Source organism: Molothrus ater, chromosome 17 (assembly GCF_012460135.2).
Source record: "Molothrus ater isolate BHLD 08-10-18 breed brown headed cowbird chromosome 17, BPBGC_Mater_1.1, whole genome shotgun sequence".
NCBI classification, from domain to species: domain Eukaryota; kingdom Metazoa; phylum Chordata; class Aves; order Passeriformes; family Icteridae; genus Molothrus; species Molothrus ater.
The window spans coordinates 8,350,474-8,370,396 of NC_050494.2; the positions used below are offsets into that span (position 1 = coordinate 8,350,474).

At 41.8% G+C, this 19,923-nt stretch overlaps 1 protein-coding gene across 2 annotated transcripts in view; it reads left to right on the plus strand.

Moving 5' to 3' along the window:
* Nucleotides 1–19,923, plus strand: part of RTEL1 (regulator of telomere elongation helicase 1) — a 43,377-nt gene that overhangs the window by 21,244 nt on the left and 2,210 nt on the right. The window contains exons 22-34 of one of the 2 annotated variants that reach the window (XM_036396004.1): nt 787–930; nt 1,681–1,796; nt 3,291–3,414; nt 4,593–4,746; nt 6,869–7,023; nt 9,032–9,127; nt 10,237–10,444; nt 11,579–11,716; nt 12,411–12,527; nt 14,218–14,460; nt 15,932–16,102; nt 16,952–17,137; nt 17,630–17,903. In XM_036396004.1, coding sequence (XP_036251897.1) covers nt 787–930; nt 1,681–1,796; nt 3,291–3,414; nt 4,593–4,746; nt 6,869–7,023; nt 9,032–9,127; nt 10,237–10,444; nt 11,579–11,716; nt 12,411–12,527; nt 14,218–14,460; nt 15,932–16,102; nt 16,952–17,137; nt 17,630–17,805 — 2,028 coding nt within the window. In that variant the 3' untranslated portion in view covers nt 17,806–17,903. Of the gene's footprint in view, nt 1–786; nt 931–1,680; nt 1,797–3,290; nt 3,415–4,592; nt 4,747–6,868; nt 7,024–9,031; nt 9,128–10,236; nt 10,445–11,578; nt 11,717–12,410; nt 12,528–14,217; nt 14,461–15,931; nt 16,103–16,951; nt 17,138–17,629; nt 17,904–19,923 lie in introns of those variants that run through there. The other variant, XM_036396006.1, reaches the window with a different exon arrangement.

The following is a 19,923-nucleotide window of genomic DNA, read 5'->3' on the forward strand; positions in this document are numbered from 1 at the left end:
GCCTTTGCATCTTCCAGTGCTGGTAAATTGACTTATGTTTATCAGTGGAAATATTGGTGAAATTACTCTTAGAGCCTTTTTGCTGCTGTTTACTGTATACCAGAAGAAGATACAACTTCTTTTGCAACTTTGGTCCCAGTTTTCAAAGAGGCTGTTGGAGTGAAGAAAAGACATGGCTCTCTCAAGTACTGTTGCTGAGATTTGGATAATTGATTCAGCTGAAAAACAAAACAGCTTTTTTTTTTTTCCTTGATTTTTTTTACAGTATGTTCAACTTTATTCATTTCACTAAGTGATTTACCAGCACAGTGAGCATGTACAAGGCACATGAGTGACAGATACTTGATGGAATGTCAACAGCACAGCTGCTGGGCATGGCACTATGGTCTGGTGAACCTGATGGCTTTATGTTATTGCTTTGAAGTGATTCTGTTAATTTTTACTGTCAGAGAAGATTTGCTATGTTGTTATGTCTTGTCAACAACTGAGGGTGTGGAAGGTTTAAACAAAGGTGTTGACATGTTCTCAATACAGCTGATCTTATCCAGGAACAGGACAGCTATTAACAGGGTTGGCTGAGCTGTGCTTTGGCAGAGGAAAAAGCCAAGTATAAACTCCCGGTAATAAAAGAAAAAAAAAATCTAGTTGAAATTATTCATTGACACTATTGATTAACTACACCAGGCCAGGGAGTTAATTGAATGGAGAGAAAGGTCCAACAACTGCTGAATTGCTCTGAAATGTCACTGCAAACTCCATTGAGGATGGAAAACTCTGTCCCTGCAGGCCAGTGAAGGCTTGGACTTTGCAGACATAAATGGACGAGGAGTCATCATTACTGGGCTTCCATTTCCCCCTCGTATGGAGCCTAGAGTTGTTTTAAAGATGCAATTCCTGGATGAGATGAGGAAAAGTGGTGCAGGTGGACAGGTAAGACTGGGCAGCTTCTCACTCTTGGCTATTTGCATGTTCTTGTCATTGGTTCTCTCTCTTGTCCCAGTGGGTTCTGGGTTTTGTTATCCTCTCAGTCTTGTGGGACCATGCATATCAGAAATTCAAACAGCTTGGGAATTTGTTACAAATCCAGCCACCTTTTTTAAACAGTGTTGAGAGTTCCATGTTCTGTAACAGTCTTAAATGTAGGCCCTAATAAAGGTTGTAATTAAAGTTTACAAAATCTTTGTATGTGTGTTATCCATCTCTTGTTCTGACGGACGTTTTTCATCCGGAGAGTGGGTGGGCAGGAAGAATGGCCTGTGCTGGCAATTTTGGGAATGATTGTTTTGTACGTGTGGTGGTGTGTGTCGGGGTGTTTGGGTTTGGTACTCTATTGCTTCAGGCACAAGAGTGAATGACATTACAATTTAGTCTGATCTACAGTCTTAAAGAATATGGAGTCTGTTGTACTGCCAGGGCTCTGAGTGCACCATACAGGAAATAGCCTCTCCAGCTGGACATTGGTACTTGAATTTTCTGTGCTCTGGAAATCAGGTGTGACTTTTGAGTCCACCTGTCTTTGGTTTTCCTCAGCTCTTTGAGATTTGTCAGTATATCTGGTTGATATTATTCAACATCTGCGCTTCACTTTTTATTTCTTTAGGAAAAAAATAATGGTTGTACAGCACAGAGAATACATTTTACCTGGTAAATAATGTTAATTCTTCTTCCTACCTCTTGCAGTATCTGTCTGGGCGTGAGTGGTACAGTCAGCAAGCGTCCCGGGCTGTCAACCAGGCCATCGGCCGGGTCATCAGGCACCGCCAGGACTACGGGGCCATCTTCCTGTGTGACCACAGGTAAACCCTGGCTCACTGAATCCCTGAATATTTGGGGTTGGAAGGAAACTTAAAGCTCATCTCATTCCAACCCCCTGCCAAGGGCAGAGACACCTGCCCCAAGCCCTGAAGCCCTATCCAACCTGGCCTTGAGCACTTCCAGGTTTGGGGCATCAACAACATCAACAGCTTTATATCCCAGCATAGATGCTGGTATTTTGAATATAAGCGTGCTGATGTTGCTCTTTGGAAAAGGCTACAGTTCATAATAATAAAATTAACTTATATAACAGGTTATATAATATTGCACTACTTCAGGAAACTAACTGGATTGTTATCTTCTGCTCCCCATCCATGTAGTCTTGGAGCTGCAGAAGGAGATCAATGGTTTTAATGGAAAATAAACCAATTTTTGGAATTCATGTTTGTAATACCATGGGAAATTATGTGACAACAATTTATGGTCTTGGATTTTCTCCATCTTTCATTTGAGATGGCAGTCATCAGCACTGCAGTGTTTTGAGAGAAGAAGAATGGAAATGAGGACAGATTGTGTTACTGAAACAATACTATTTATAGTCATATCCTATATTAACATTACACTGCATTAATATCTGTTTCTGTTGTCCTATTTATATTATAGGCAACAGGAGTTTATTTGGTAGTACGTGGAATCAGCAAAGCCCTTTCTCCTGAGTGAAGGCATCACCCCATTATATTTACTGCACTGTTATGACTTTGTGTTGCTGCTCCTCTCTTGTCCTTTTGGATAGTGTCTTGGTTTGAAAAGCCAGGTGTCAGCTAAGGAAGGCAGGAGCCTCCCTTGAAATGGAAAATGTAAACCCCCTCCTTCCAAGTTATAATTTTGAAATTAAGGGGCTCTCAGGCAAAGATATGGGAGTAAAAAAAACAGTTCTTTATTAGGAAAATAAAAATGTAGCAATACAAAACAACAGTGACAGAGTCAGAATACAACCTGGCACTGTGTGGGTCAGGGTGGTGGCAGCACTCCCATTAAATGGTGGCTGCAGTGCTCTTGTAGTGACGGATGTGGTTCTGGTGGAGCACTGACTCTGTAGAAGGGTAGAGTTTTCCTCTAAAGGTCCAGTGGTGGTGCAGATGGGCCTGGTCTTCCTCTGGGAATCCAGTGGGAAAGGGTTGCCTGTGGTGTTCCAAATCGCAGATTATATCCAGGTAGGAATGCTTGGCTCCTCCCCCTGGGCAGAGCATCTCCCAGTGGGATGATGTAATTTTATCAGCCATGCAGTGAGACTCAATGGCCCATTAACAAAAGATATCTCCCTGGAGGGAGGCTGGGTGGAAGAGATAAAAGAAAACTGCTCCACATGGCTTTAACACAAGATAACTGTCCCACTTAATTCTAACAGGTGGCAATAGAATACACAACCCGGCCTCATCTTGCATTGCAACCTAAGACAGATAGTGATCTAGGGTTCTTTTAATTAATTTAGCCCAACCTGGCAAATAATTCTCAGGTTTTCCCATCCTGCCCAGGTTCACAACTTGTGATGTCAGGGGCAAACTGCCCTCGTGGGTCCGACCCTACGTGAACGTTTTTGACAACTTCGGGCACGCAGTCAGAAGCGTCTCCGTCTTCTTTCGTGTTGCTCAAGAAAGGGTAAGTGTCTTTTCAAAAACCCCCAAAATGAACAACCACTTTCCTGAATAGTGTTGGAAACTGGGAATGCTAAGCTAGGTGGGAGATGTGAGAGAATCACAGATGGTCTCAAATTGGAAGGGATGCTTAAGGATCACTGAATCCAGCTCTCTGCTCCTCACGAGCCTGCCCAACATGGGGTCACTTGTCACTTCTAAACACTGGAAGATTTACTGGAAGGAGGTATGTCTCATCTTTCTCATGAGTGATCTGGGACAGGATGTTGTTCTTATGCTGGGCAACTCATTAGGTTACATCACAGAAATAACTTCCTCTTCCAGCTCCTCCTAAATAAACATGTATTTATTGGCTGGTATGCAAATCCTGGAACTGATATTGGCATCCAGAGGCTTTCTGTCTCAGGGAGAGGTTATGTGTGTGGAAGAATCATACCCCAAAATTTAAATTGAAGCTGACTAGTAATAAAGAGTAATACAAATCATCAGTTGTTATTGCAGTTCAACACTGGGTCATCTTTACTAAAATAGCTTCTCCATTAGCATTAGGAAGCTGATGTTGTCTGTAATAGTTCCTTGATTAAAAAAGTAATATTGTAAAAAGGCTTCCTAATTCACTGGAGAAAATCATAGCAAGGAATGGGCTGGAAGCCAGAATGGGAAATTCTTTGCTTCCAAAACAGAGGTTAAGATTAAAATAAGCACTTAAAAATTTCATTTACAGACTTGAACAGCTTCCTGGAAGATGCTTTAGCCAACTACAAGGCTAAATTAGTTGTTCAGGCTGATTAGTTACATATGAATGATGCTGTAGGACTTGATGATCTTTTCTGATTATGAGTGACAGTTTCATGGTAAATCAAAAACACAACCCGATGTGCTTTGTCAGAAGGAGCTGTTTTTGCAGGCATAGCATTAGGAACTGATTTTCTTTAGCAGGTCCTGATCCTTTTTCTGCTACCAGGTCACTTAGAGTGCACTTACTGCACTTCAGCTGTGTCACTGGGGAGCTGTTTGATCCTTTTTATCAAAAGCCCATAAACCCAGAGTGTGTAACAGTCTTTCTGCCAAAGGTTATTTGGGGAAAAGAAGATGTCTTTGGATTGTTGCTGAGATTTTTAGTCACAGATGGAGTGGAAAAGTGGCCTTTGCCTGTTGTAACACTTTGTAAACTGCTTGCAGATGCCCCCACCCCTGCCTCAGTGCCCTCCTGGACATGCTGGTTCCCTAAGTGAAAGCAATGCAGCACCATCTACTTCATCTGAGCAGGTCCTCTCCTTGCAAAAAGCTAAAAACCTGGATGATCATGTTCCAAGTTTGAAGAGGAAAAGGAAAGGTAATGTTTGGGTCCTCACAGATGCACCTTTCTGTTTTAAGCTGAACCATGACAAGGAGGATCAAGAGGCTAGAAACTGAAATGGGAGAGAAAGCAAGGAGAGCTCAAGGAGACTGATGTAAAAATCTGGTCAGAAGGGACACAGTTAAGCATTAGAAAATGGAGGAAACCAGTTGCAATTGAAAAGAAAATTGCAGAGAAAAGAGGCAGATGGGGCTGGCAAAATTGTCCCACAGAGAAGGAGGAGTTTTTGGTAGAGTATCACAGATAATTTGGAAAATAAGACCTGGAAGTCTCTTTCTGCCTAGCACTGGCTTCCATATGTCCTTATTCCATCCTGTTGTATAGATGACTCTTACTCAGTAATCTAAGAAAACAAAAAGAACATGGGAACAAAGCAATATTTAAAATTTTGTGGGTAGAATGCTAAAGAATAAAGCTAAACAATAAAGCATTTTTCATGTCAGATATTCTTTCAGCGCTCTAGACTGCTTGCTGGTTTGGAATAGAGCAGTGAAGTTTGTTTAAAGCTGTGGTTCCTAATCAGTTATGAGTGAGGGTGAATTCACATTGCCTTTAAGCCAGTTGTTACAGATAAGTAAGGCTTTAAAAAAGCCTGGTAACAGCCAGTGTAATTGCTGGTTATTGTTAAAAGGGATTACTTTGGCCACCACTTTTTTCACCCTCTCAGTTTCCAACTGTGCACTTTTTGCTCCTTTACTGATTTGAGTCCATCTTTTGTGCAGTTGCAGAGTGAGCAGCTGAGCTTTGCTGAACCAGTTTATTTACCTTTCATACACTTGACTGCCAGATCCATCTCACAGAATGGGCTGGAATGTATGAGTGGAGGTGAAGGGAGGAAACTGCATTTCCTGTTTAATAGAGATTTTCAGTTGCATTGCATCAGCTGTAACGTCAAACTCCGGTGTAGTCATACTGATCATAATATATTCCCATTCTTATCAAGATAGTGACTTTCCTCAGTAACTGACTGCTGGAGTGATTCCACAAAGTAGTGGAAATACGTTTTGAAGGTAATGCCTTACAGAAATATCTAGCTGATACTAATTTGACAAAATTCTTATATTTGAAACCTGGATTCTGATTAGTGAGAATATGTAATTTGGGACCTTGGTGACTATGTCTTATAGGTATTGATACTCTAAGAATTGTAGGCTTTAAAAAACTTGCTCTGTTTAAAAGTAATAAATCATGGTTTGTACCAAAATCTCTTAAAAATTCTGGAACTCAGTTTTGGGAAAATCCATAAATCTAAAATTGAACACAGCTGCTGCAGTAAGACTTTTTCCTAATAAAGCCTCTGATTGGCCTTATCATAAAGCAGAGCAGTAGGGCTCAGGAGCTCTGTCCTGGGTAGGGACCGGGTGCCCGAAGCTCGCTCATGCCAACGCCGCAGGGCTGCCATCTAGCAAGCATGGTGATTATCAGCTCTATAGTGACTGCAAGCTCTCAAGATTTCAGCTCTGCTTGCTTGGTAGTGGTGCCCTGGGCTTGAGGCTGCAGCAGACGGAGAGAGAGGAGAAGGAGAAGGCGCAGGCTGTCCACGGAGATGGCTTTGTTTGGGGAGGTCCGTGAAGGGTCTCTGCTCTTCTTCTTTCTCCCCTAATGGGGTACAGTATGCTTCTTTTATAGGGTTGGAAAGGATCCAAGCTTGACCAATGGTAAGGGGTTAACATGGCATTGTCTTATAGGGTTACAGAGATAGGTTAAGGGCGGAGGACAGGGAAACAGGAATTTTCTTTTGCTGTTTCAGCATTCCTATTGTTCAGATTCTCCATGGTGCTTTTCCCAAACTTATGGGGTTTACTACATTTTCCCATTGATCCTAAGCCATTTTGGGGTTAAGTGACTTGAGGAAAAGTTTGAGAGCAGGCTGCCAGGTTGTGGTAACAAATGCTTCAGCAATCTTGGAAGTGATGTATAAAAGCAGTCTTCTTACTAAATTGTATAATGCAATTTTGCAAGAGGTAGAAGATTATTTAATTCATCAACACATATTTGTGTGTTGCTTTGTAAGATGGGAAGATATCACTAAATTAAAGAAAATGTTGGAGAGAATGTGGAGTGTGAATTTGTCTCCTCTGTTGTGTTATGATGGCAGTAAATGGAGATGGAGCACCCAGCTTGTGTGTGGAATATGAACAAGAGTTTGTCTCACCCCGAAGAAAATGTGTTGGGCTCTTGGATGCCTTGGAGCGCAGTGAAAAGAGCAGTGAAGATGCAGAGGAGGAAACTGATTTGCAAGGAGAGGAAAAGGTAATGGCAAAATTCTTCCTTATAAGTAAAAATTACAAGCTCTAAAGCAAAATGGTTTTGGCATCCAGAGAACCAGCTCAATCCTCTGTTGAGAAAAGCTCACTGTAATCAGCACCAGTAACTGCAGGTTCTCATAACTAAATTAATCAAAGGGTTTCCTTGCCACTTTCAAGTAGATGATTGACAAGTATGTGCTTGTTCTGTGCTCCAAGGCTGCTGACCAGAGATTCCTGGAAGTTAACCACACTTTCTGAGGAGCAAGGAGCTCTCAGAGAAGGGATTTGTAAATACACAACTTGTCCTGGGTGGACTCTGTGTCAACACTTGGTATGAGACCAGATATTCAAAAAAGAGTGGGAGAGGGTTTAGAAATTGCATTTACAGATGAAAATCTTTGATTTGCCCCAGTGAAAGAATGTTCTGACTTGTGGAGTATTTTATCTGAATCAAAAATCTTCTATCACAAGATCAACAAAGCTGCTTCTGTGCTATTAATTGTCTTTCCTCTTGGATTGCTATTTTTGATACATCAGTGATTAAGATGTGTTCTTGCTTTCCCAAAATCCCTGTTTGCAGTCATTGGAGAGGTGACTGCCTTTACTTGGCTGGAGGATTTTTACTGTTGACTTGCAGACCCATTTAGCAATGCCTATTGCAGCATTCTTAAGTACTTTGCTCAGGGGAAGAATGCCTGAGGTAAAATGTGTAAGTGTAGGAGTGTCTGGGGGATATCTGAGTAGGCCCAAGGCAAGGACATGGATGGAGACACGTACAGAACAGAGGGAATGTACAAAGGGCAGCAAATATTTAACTTGTGTGCAACCAAGCGGGAAATGGGCTCTGTCACCCAATGGCCATGGCATTGACACCAAAACCTATTCTTTGGAAAGCCTGGCACATTTCCAGGGACTTTGGTAACTCAGGTACAGAATATTCTTAACACAGCTGCAGTGCTTTTGGCAGAGCTCAGCATTTCCTGGAGTTAAGTAAGCTGATAAGCCCAATAGCTTGACAGTTGCTCAGGTCCACTTCCTATTTGTGTATTTGGCCTATTTGTGTATTTGGCATGGCTGCTTGTCTGAGGCTCGTGGAGAGCTCTGGGGTCACCCTGTGCTGCTTCCAAATTGATGACCTGATCCCAGCAGTCTGGTGAGTGTAGTTCTGAGACAGGCAGTGGCTCTCAGGCAGCCAGCTTTCACTCTGAGTCCAGCACTGAGCATTGGATTTGGACTGAGGATGGGGTTGGTGTCATTTCCTGTCTTCACCATTCAGCATAGTATCTGTGTTATCATTTTTCCTTTAATCAAAATTACACTGCACTCGTGATCCCTAAATAATGAAAGTTTAACTGCTCTCATTCTGAAAGAATTTGCTTTGCCATCTCAAAAATTCACAATACAAGTAATAATTTCTCAATCTCTTCAAGTAATAACAGTTCCCCGTAGTCAGATTTCTTTGTGAGTTATACTCATGTCTAGGAATCCTTTTTTCTGCTGAATCATGCTTTTCAATGTGCTGCCTGTACACAGCACAGGACTAAGAAGATGGTTTTGATAATTTTTCTGATTTACTGTATGTATCATAAATATTTTACTTGCTGCTTATATTCCAATTCTTCACTCCTTTATGTAAAGAGAATTCCAGGCAGGAAAGTGAAAGGGAGTGTGACCCACTGGTTACACACAGTCTGTGTACACTCTCAGGCTGCCCTGGAACAGTCTGCTATGAGTCCAGCTTTTCTTAGCCAGGAATTTGCACCCTCAAGACCAACTTTGTCTTTCATTTCTTATAGTTTGGTCTCTGTGAGTTGTCCAGTAAATTTTTACCCTCTAGAAACAGGTATGTGCCCAGGCTCTGTTAAAATAATTTAGGTTGACTTGTTTCACTTCCTTGAATGGTATCACAAACTGGGTTACCAGGTTTTACTGCAGGAAATACCTAAATTAAATGGGCAACAACTCTGAAAAGCATTTTTTGTACCTTACTTACTTTCTTTTAATCTTCACAGGCACATCGTCTGTCCACGCTTTCCCTTCAGTATGAGAAGAGATTAACAGATGAGCAGAAAGGAGGAAGGAAGAAAATAAAGCTAGTCAGCAATACAGTATGTGTTTCCCTGTTGTCTGTGCCATCCCTTTGCTTTATAGATTGCTTTAATTTGAATTGGAAATTTCCAGGCAGACAGATAAGTGATGCTAGAACAAGTGTTTTTTCTCCAAATTGTAAATATTTATCTGTGCACATCTGAAAGCTATTTGTTGTGCTCTTTCCCAAATCAGGACATCCCCGACCAAATCAAGGTCCACGTAGGGTGGTAGGTGAAAAGAATTGTTTTCTGACACTGATTGCTTTGTGAACAATTTGACCGGGGTGGTGGGTGGTTTCACTCTTTTTGATAAAAATGGAATAGTTCAGTTGGCAGGGACCTACAATGATCAGCAAGTCCAGCTGCTGTGGTAGAGCCTCGAATGGTTGTAATGACCAGTTTGGGGGAAGGGATCACATATTACCCCCATGAGGTGGGTCATGGTTGTGCGTTAGCTCTGCAGCCGTGCATTAATGTTTTGTCCTGTCTCCAAACCCAGTTAACTCATTATGCAGCTAATTGCTTAAGTCACAATAAATTCAGGAGAATTCCCTGGGTGATGTGAGTGCCAGTAGTTGTCCAAGGTGCTGTCCTGACTGGATATTCCCTGTCTGACAATCTGCCAAGCACCTGGCAAACGAAACTGATCCCAAAGCCAATAATATGCACGAGAAGATAGAAGGAAGAGAACAGGTTCATGCAAAAGGTTGTGTTTGGAGTTTGTTGCTATCTGATGTCATGATGAGTCAGCTCAGCCTCCAGCTTTGGCATAGATGTCATTTTGTTAACCCTTCTCCTAAGAATAGAATTGTGCAATGATACTTGGCTGCCTTCTCTAGGAATTTTTCTTGAAGTTATCTGTTTTGGCAGTTGTCAAGATGAATTATGGGGGTGACTGCCACAACTACACCCCGTTAGGTGGAAACATCCATGCTTTAGTGGAGAGAGTGATGCTGCTCGCTGGGCCATTGGACTGGATGACTTTAGAGGACTTTTCCAACCACAGCTGTTCTGTGATTCCTTTCATTATCCTGTGTGCTGTTGGCATTGTAAACTAAATTGCTCCACCTGAAATTAACCCCTCATGTGCTGCTTTTGACTAATGAGGGGCGTTTCTTGCCTTGCAGCAGGAGCGCAGAGCGGAGCCGGCGGAGCCCAAGAAGGCGCGGGCCACGTTTTATATTGCCACAGTGAAGGACACCCTGAGCCAGCAGAACTATGAGCTCTTCTCCAAGGCTCTGCAGCAGTACAAGAAGACAGATGACTTCCACGCCATGCTGTCCCAGATGAGCTCCCTCTTTGTAGAGGATGAAAAAAAGCACGTCTTGCTGCGAGGTACTTTCAGAGTGTTTGTGCATCCCTGGTGTATTTGTAGATGTGACTTTCATCTTTTAAACAGGCTTGAGTACTTCAGAAATGTTTTAGATGTGAAGTACAACTCAATGAAGATGATTCATCACTTTATATTCCCAGATAAAACAGAAGATTTTAATCAACCTGATCATCATGTGTTAGCTTATATCTTGACTTGAAGAAAATCATATTCTGTGGAAGTTTGTGTTATTTTAAGCCTTATCTAAAAGTACAGTGACTTATTCCTGGTACTTTGGAGATCAAAAGTGTGATTGTGTGAGTTGGAGAGATGCTTTCATAAGAGTTCTGTGCTAAAGCAGTAAATAGAATATAGAGAGAAATTTTCTGTTTAGATAATTGTGAGTATAAAACAAAGGATCTGGGCAAACGTGGATACTTACTGCACTGGCAGGTTTTTTATTGCCTTTTAACAACTGTACTGATAGGAACCAAATTCCCACCAAGATTTCTTCCAGTTTAACAGTAGTTTCTGTGTAATTTTCATAGTTATGCATTTATTTATAGTTTCAGGGAAATTCTAAGGTTAAAGAATGGGAAGCTCAGTCACTTGGTTTCCCAATTCCCTATGATCTACATAAGTAAGAAAATATTTGATCATCAAATCAAGGTCTAAATCTAGTTTTGAAAACTGTCAGGCACCTGAAACCTAAAGTTGTTTTAATGTTTAGGGTTCTGGTTGGCCAGCATTTTGTGGGGAGTAAGTAACATGAGGTGTTAAGTTAACAGTTCATCAGTTATTTGAAGTATCAGCCTAGCAGTTACTTGGATCTCATGGTTTCTGAGGCACCTCAAGGGCTGTTTCACTGAGAGGTGAGTTACTTCATATTTACCTTGAAAAAATGAGGTTTTACCTCCTGGTGATAATATTGCTCAACGTTTACACAATAGCTGACTTTGTGTAATTTGTAAGTGTGCTTATTGTATAAATATTAGATGAAAGAATTTAGATTTTAATTTATTTAGTTGCACCTTTTTATCTAACCTTGAAGTTCCGCTCTTGTAGCTTTCGGTAGCGTTTATTGCCTGTTATGGATTGATTTTTTTTTTTCCTTTCTTTCTTTCCCCCCCCCCCCTTTTCCCTCTCTCTGATGCAAGATTTTTACCAGTTTGTTCGACCCCAGCATAAAAAGCAGTTTGATGAAGCGTGCTGCAATCTGACTGGATTGGGCTGTGGCTACAAACCTGAGCACAGCCTCCCACGGGAGGAGAGGGAGATCCTGGCCAAGAGAATGGGTGAGAGCTTGGTTCAGTTGTAGCATTTGAAGGACAAATGTCCTTGTTCACCCAGTCATAGAGCAGGATGTGAGATGTAGAAATGCAAGGAAGTTCAATTTAATCAATGCTGAGCTAAGTTTCTGCTCTCCATGATCCTCTTGCCTTCCCTTGAGCTGTGCAGATGCCTGAGCATTGGTTACTGCAGAGTTGATAACGATGTCATTTTGTTTCAAAAGGGGATTTTACTGATCTGCTTAAATCATTTACTCTGGGGAATTAAATATTAAATGACCTTGTGTGTGTCTTCTTTGCTGCCCACATAGTGCCAGCAGAATTGTGAATAGAGGATGATTGTGTCCTTACAGAATTTGTCAAATCTATGAAATCCTGGAGCAGTAAAGTTCTGAAAAAGTGGAGTGTTAGCTCATCATCAGAGAAATAAATCTATGTGGAATCCCAGACTGGTTTGGGTTGAAAGGGACTTTAAAACTCATCCAGTTTCACCCCCTGCCATGGGCAGGGACACCTTCCACTATCCCAGGTTGCTCCAAGCCCCATCCAGCCTGGCCTTGGGCACTTCCAGGGATGGGGCAGCCACAGCTTCTGTGGGTTGCTCAGATGTTTTCAGCACAGGATGGCATACATTGAAATGCACCATTCCATGTTCCTTCTTCCCTAAATTCACTGTTAATGGACTGGTTTTGTTTAACAGAAGAAAAACAGAGCCAGCAGAAAAGTACATTCTCTGAGGCCTCATGTGCTCAGCTGAACCCTAGGCTCCACCTGAACCAAGGAGGATCCCACTTGACAACAGGACTCAGTAGTGCAGGTATCCTCCCATGTTTAATAAAAACCAGTCTATTGTGTTTTATTTCATCACTGACTGGAAGTTCTCCTGGGGCAAACCAGTGTTCTTAATGCTTGCCTAGCACAGTGGCTCCCCCTCTGTAGGTGGGAAGGGTGATAATTCAGAATTTTCAGTAAGGATTGTGCAAGACAAAACACAATAGTCAATAAAATAAATCAAGTTGCATGTGAAAGAAACCAGCTGAATCCAGATACTTGGACTAGAGGCTGAGCTGGGAAAAGTGGAGGTTGAGCACAGGTCTGCTGGGCTTCCTGTTTGTCCAGGGTCCATGAAAGGGAGCCATTTAAGGAGTGTGAGTTAAGATTACATCAGTATGAATTCAGGTATGTAGAAACTGTTTCATTTTGTTCTTGGTGTAATGTGTACACTCCCTCTATGGACAGCCTGGCTTTTTCTGCAGAAACAGAGAGTACTAAGTGTAATCTCTGTGTGCATCCCTCTAATCTCACTCTATCCAGTATTTACCTTCAAGCTCATGGGCTCATTTATTTAATTATGGGTTTTCCTGAGAACAGCTGGGAATTTTTTGTGTTTCTCACAAGGAAATGAGTAGGATCATTGGACAGCTTAGAAGTCTTTCTTTAGAGGACAAAGAATAGTCAAATGCTAATCCTTTATTTAAAAAAACAAGCCAGTTTCCTGGAAGGCTTTAAATACTTCTAATATGTTAAGCTATACTATTTCTTTTTATTTGTTTTTCCATTTTCTTTTCTATTTTGAGGATATTTGAATAAAGCAGAATCTTTAGTAATTATCTTGTCCTGAAATCATTAGAATGGTTTCACAGAAACTTGTTTCCACAAAAAGTAACTGAGAAAATAATAGGAGTAAATGGATGTGTTATTTCTATGCCTCCTTGAGAAGAGAATGCCTCTGTGGAAATATAAGAAAGCTCTAGGATATGCAATAAATACTGCTTATAAAGTGCACACCCAATTTTTTCACTTCCACCAAATTGAATGAAGCCTGTGTTTTGAAACCTACTTATCATTATTATCAAATAAAGGACTTTTAAAGATCCAGATACCAAGCTATGTGGGAGGTTAATTTAAATAAATTTCTTATCATATCCCTCATCCATATTTGCATGCCTGTGATATGCAAACCAAAATATTTTTCTCTGAAACATAGCAGAAATCAGAGAATAATATTGTAAATAAAATTCACTTGGCATTTAGCAGAATGTTCCGAGCTGCTTCTATCTTTTGCAGACCTCCTGCATGACTCTTGTGCTCTCTTGAGTGCTGTTTCAGGTCAGATAGTATTTTTTGACATCATTTTCCTGTTAGGAAACACACACCCCACTCCTTGTCTGCTCTTATTATTAAGGGGTGAGAAATCTGAACTTTAAAGTTACCTATTTCAGGACAGCAGAGTTGGTTTACCCATCTGTTTACCCTCATTCCCTCGTGACCTTCTGACACATTTCTCCATTTAAAACTATCAAGGAGCTCCAGAAGATGCTAAAAGTGATCCCCAGAATAAATTTGTTCTGCTGCCATTTCCAGAAGCAGGTCTGGCCATGCTGGGCAGGTGGGGTTGGCTTCACCACTTTGAAATAGTTCAGGAATTCCCTCCAAATGTGAGAAGTGGATATAATGGAGTGACCTGTTTGTTCCTCAAGCCCTGCTCACGCGTTCTTTGTCTCCAGGGCAGAATGCCAGTGCAGCTCCAAGGAAAGAGGCTGAAAAGGCTCCAGGCTCCAGGAGAGAGCATCACCAGGCCCTCAGGACTGCCTATCTCAGTGATGTGCAGAGGGCTTTGGATAAAAGCAGCTACAGCCAGTTCTATGAGGCTCTGCTGGCTTACAAGAAGACGGATAATTACGATGCCATGGTGTCGGTGATAGCAGCCCTCACCACCGAGAGGCCACAGGACTTTCATCTCCTACAAAGTAAGGGGTTTTTCTAAAAATCATTCTTATTTATTTGAAAGGAAAGTGTGGGTGCTGTGGTCTCATGTGAGGTCTCACCTTTTAGTTTAGCTACCCAGATCAGCAGAGCAGCTGGAACAGTGGGTTCAGTGAATGCCATTCAGACAGCAAAACATGTCAAGGTTCTGAAACGTTATCTCTGTCTGCTCTGGTAGAAATTGTCCATTAAAAACATTACACAACATCTCAGTAATTCCAGTCCTAACCTTCGTCCCACCTGTTTTTTCTCCTCAATTACTACAATTGCTGTTTAGAAAGGGCAGTGCTGACTATTGAACTGACCCAATTTTATTCCCATGACCAGTGATTGCTGTACTGGTGCTAAGTTCTTAGATCACTTCCAGGTTTCAGGATAAGCAGTTAGGCTTTTGATTTACTATTCTTCTACAGAGCTTCAGCTGAAAATATTTCTGGAGCTGTGATATAATTTATTTTGTTGGAAGTGGTTTGTTTTGTTTTATTTTCCTTTCATGGGTTTAGTGATGGAAGAGTTTAGGGAGCTACAGGTTTTTCAAATTTGAAATTGGACTTAATTGTTTGAAAGAAGAAGAGGCATTATATGCTGATCCTGACTGCCTGAATGGTGATATTTTGTGTGATGTGACACCTCAGTTCCACCTTCTCCCACCTCTCTGAGGTGACTCTTCACTGGAAATGATGCATTCGTTTTATCCTGGGAAATGCTGATGCAATTTTGTTTGTTGTCTTTAGCAGATAACAATAAATATTCCGCTGGCCTTGAATAGGTACTGTAGTCTGCAAGTTGTGAGAGAATACCCTTATCCTGGTGTGTTAAGTAATTGTTAAGTTAGATTAGTCTTGGCAAAGTGGAGAGTGGGAGAAAATGAGCTGTGTGAGTCATAACCTCCCCCTGAGCACTCTTTCACAGTCACTGTCTCTGCTGAGCAAATGTTTTGACCTCAGAAGACCTTGAGGTGGAATTGTCTGTGCTTGGCAGTAAGTCATAATCGGGGTTTTTTAGAATTTCTGTACATGTGTTGTGAATCCTTGTCAACCAAACAAGAATTTCTGTATGTGTGTTGTGAATCCTTGTCAACCAAACAGTAACAAGAAATTTCCTTCCTGAGGGTCTCTGGATATTGTGTTCTTAGATCACTTCTCAGGTGAAGTGCTGGGGTGCGTGTTTATTCTGAGCTGTAGAGAGTGGAAGAATTTCAATACAAATTGGGATTATTTTCAATACTAAATACTCATCTGCCTTCTGGCAAGGAAAGCCCCGTAATTATAAAAATCACAAAAGCATCAAGTGTTTCACCAAGCTGAATATACTCTGAGGAATCTGACTGATATTATTCAGCTTCCATAGAATTTCTCCCCTCCAAAGCAACGAGTTTTCCATAGTCAGGCACTGATTTTCTTATGCATTTGACTGTATTTTCCTATGCACTTGACTGCATTTTCTTTTGGCCAGGGTTTTACATGTTTGTGCGTCCTCACCACAAAGAGCAGTTCAGAGAGCTGTGCAAGGGTTTGACTGGAATGGTCTGTGGTGATGGAGAGAAGCAACTGCACCACCTGGAGCAAAGTGAAGGGAAACCCCAGAGCGTGGAGAGCTGCACAAAAGGAATCAGCCACATACAAGGTAGGGAATGAACAGTTGTCACAAGTTTAGAATCTCACTTATTATTATGATGGGTAGGGCTCAACAGCCTCACAATCATAGAATCACAGGCTGGCTTGAGTTGGAAGAGACCTTAAACCTCATCCAGTTCCACCCCCTGCCATGGGCAGGGACACCTTACATAGACCAGGTTGCTCTGAGCCCTGTCCAACCTGGCCTTGAACATTTCCAGGAATGGAGCAGCCACAGCTTCTTTGGGCACTCTGTGCCAAGGCCTCACCACCCTCACAGGGAAGAATTTCCCCCTAATCTCTAATCTAAACCTGCTCTCCTTTAGTTTAAGGGCCATTTGCCTTTGTCCTATCACTCCCCACCCCTGTGAAAAGTCCCTCTCCTGGGCTAGGGCCTCCTGCCTGAGGCCTGTCAAGGAGAATCATTGGTTATCTCTACTTTGGGTTAAAAAAAACACAGTCAAACAGGAGTAAGATAAAAGGTAACATGAGATGGAGAAGTGCAAGGAAATAAGAAAGAAATTAGTTATAGTTCTGCCATGTTTAAACTGTGAAGTGTATTAAGGGTGATGGCAGAATTTTTATGTCTAAGTGGGATGGGAGCAGGAGTGGAACAAGGCCCATTCTGTAGGAAGAAATGCCATGGAACTATTTCAATATAAAGGGTCTCTTTCATCAATATTGAATGTATTAGTATCTATCAAAAACATCTGTTGCCAAGCACTATGGCATAAAAACCCAGTTCTTTAAATTAGTTTTTCTTCTTATACAATGACAACTGTATGAATTTACTGCTGACTTTGTTTTGTATGATAGGTTCATACAGGTTCATACACTGGTTTTCTCTTTTTCTCCCCAGACGCAGCCCCTTCTAAGAGTGGGGCACCAGAAAAAATTCAGAGTAAGATTTCCTCCTTCTGCTTCAGCCAGAAAAGTGAACTTGAGTTGCCAAAGACTGAAGTGTCCAAAGAAACCAATAATGTGAGAGCACCCACAGACTCTGGAGTTGTGCCCATCTTTCCCCTAGAGATGGAACCAGAGTGTGGTAGGTACAGGAGAGAGTTGGGATGTAATTTTCTGGTTCTTGGGAATAAAGATAAATTACAGAAATGAAACTGATGGTGTATGAAACCACTGATTCCTGCCTGTGTTTGCTCAGGTGCAGTGTGATTGATGTGGTTTGCTGAGGAGAATCTGTACTTTCTGTGCATTGCATGTGCTCTCAAAGTTCTTCATTGTCTTCATCACAATGCTTTAGTAGTTTCCTGAGAACTTTAGGGATTTTTTTCTCGACAACTTCCTTGTAAAGGAAGGATGTAACCCGAGTTCCTACTGGGACCTGAAGCATCAAGAGACTGTGAGGTCACTTGAAAGAAATAATGTGGCTGGGCACTGTTGAGGTAGTTCATTACACTCATGGTCATTGTTTTCTGGACTGCACTGGAAGTGTGGATACATGAGAATTTCGCAGGTGATTACAGGAATTTAGTCATTTCCTCCCTCTTTTTCTCTCTCCTCACCCTCCCCTCTGTTCTAGGAAGATTCCACTGCTCTAACTGCAAATCTGAGGATGATGTGCCTTTTAAATGCCCATTTTGTGACCTCACTTGCTGCAAAACGTGCTGGAAGCAGTTCTTAAAGGTTTTCCTTTTTATTGGTTTGGTTTATCCAAAACTGCTGGGGAATTTTGTGCTTTTCAGGAGAATGATGTGAACAAACCTGGAATCAGAATTCTTCTGTTTCCAGGAAGAACACCCAAATGCCAATGGAAGATTTACCACTTGATCCATTGTTTCCCATGGTTTGCAATATGATTGGAGGCAGATCTCTGCCCTAAGCTGGGGATTTTACACTTTGGCATCTTTCCGAGCTGCCTCCACATGTTTTCTGGTCTAAAACTACAAAGGCAATAAGCTGTGGAGTCAACTTTAAAAACACTGTTGTTTTTTAATATTTTAATGTTTATTTTAAATTTTTTTTCTTTCTCAGTTTCATAATTTTCCCCATCAAAATCCTGCTGTAAAGCTCTGCTATGAGAACGAGGCAAACAAGGAACAGGCTCCCCAGGAAAGTGATTGAGTCACCATTCTTGGAGAGATTATGATGTGTAGATGTGGTACTTAGTGGCATAGTTAAGAGATAAACTCAGCAGTGCTGGGTCAACCATTGGACTCTGTCACCTTTTGGGTCTTTCCCAACCAAACAATTCTGTGAATCTGTAATTCTGAATTCCTGCTCAAAGATCTCCAGTCTCTTGGTTTTCCCAGCTGAGTAAATTGAAATTCTTTAGGTAAAGATATAGCTGGTCCCAGGGTGCCTGGGTTTGGGAGCATCTTACCAGCATTTAATTCAGCAGCCAGATGTTAAAAGACTTTCAAAACCAGAATAATGCAAGAGTTCAGGGGTTTCTAAACATTCATATGTGATGAGAAAGCTGCTGATCAGTGGAGCTCAGGAATATCCAAAAACAGTGCAGAAGGATAAGAAACTTCTTCAGCTTGTCAATCTATAAGCAAGTACAAAATAATCTGTTATTCCAAGTTCCAGAGAAAGATATTTTCCTCGGGAAGACATTGAATTGTAAGGTGAGCACAGAAAACATTGGACTGACATCCAAATAAAATATAGCAGCCAAGACAGAGTTGGTCCAAGAGGAATATAAAATAAGCACAAGATCAGGGTGGTTTGGGTTGGAAGGGACATTAAAGCTCATCTCATTCCAACCCCTTGCAATGAGCAGGGACCCTGTCACTATCCCAGGCTGGCCAAAGCCCCCTCCAGCCTGGCCTTGGGCACTTCCAGGGATGGGGCAGCCACAGCTTCTCTGGGCAACCTGTGCCAGGGCCTCACCACCCACACAGGGAAGAATTTCTTCCCAATATCCCCTCTAACCCTGCTCTCTTTTAAGGCTTCTCCCCCTTGTCCTGTCACTCTGGGTCCTTGTCCAAAGCCCCTCCTGAGGAGGGGACATAGGGAGGTGCTGAGCTCTTCTCCCTGGGATTTAATGTCAGGATTCATGGGAGCTGTCCAAAGCTTTTGTCAGTGAGGTTCAGACTGGATATCAGGAGACATTTCAATACCAAGAGGTTGGTCAAACACTGGAAGAGGCTTCCTAGAGAGGCCTCAATGCTCTTTAACATTACAGTGCCATAACTTCTGTACAACCCTTAAAGAGGTCAGGCACTTGGATTATAGGATCACTGTAGGTCCCTTCCAACTGGAAGTGTTCTTTCTCTTCTATTTAGATATCCCATGCATCCCATTTCCATGTTTGAGGAAATGAGTCATGGGTCATTTGCTAATAATTATTTCCATATTTGCTACTTACTGAATAATCTTATTAATTATTTTGATATTTGACACTTACCTGATTAATCTTACTTACAGACACACCTGTAGTGATTAATGTTCTCAGTGTACCAGGAGTGTTAAGTGGCTCATGATGTGATTCAGGTGTTGTTTGGTTAATGAAAAATCAAATACAGTCATAGAATAATTTATGTTGGAAGAGACCTTAAAGACCATCAACCCAGCACCACCAGTGTGTTCACCTTAAACCACGTCCTGAGGTGCCATAGCCACATGTTTTTTGAACACTCCAGGGATGGTGATTCCACCACTTCCCTGGCAGCCTGTTCCAGTGCTTTACTTCCCTTTCCATGGGGAAATTCCTCCTGTTGTCCAAACCTCCCTTCTCCCCTTGTAGTTTAGGATGTGACTTGTGCTGATGCAGAGATGCTTCTCCAGTGATGAGGCAGAGCTGTGCTGCTCATGCAGCTGGAGGGAAACATGGGATTGCAAACAGGAAGATGATCCTGTGTTTCTCTGAAA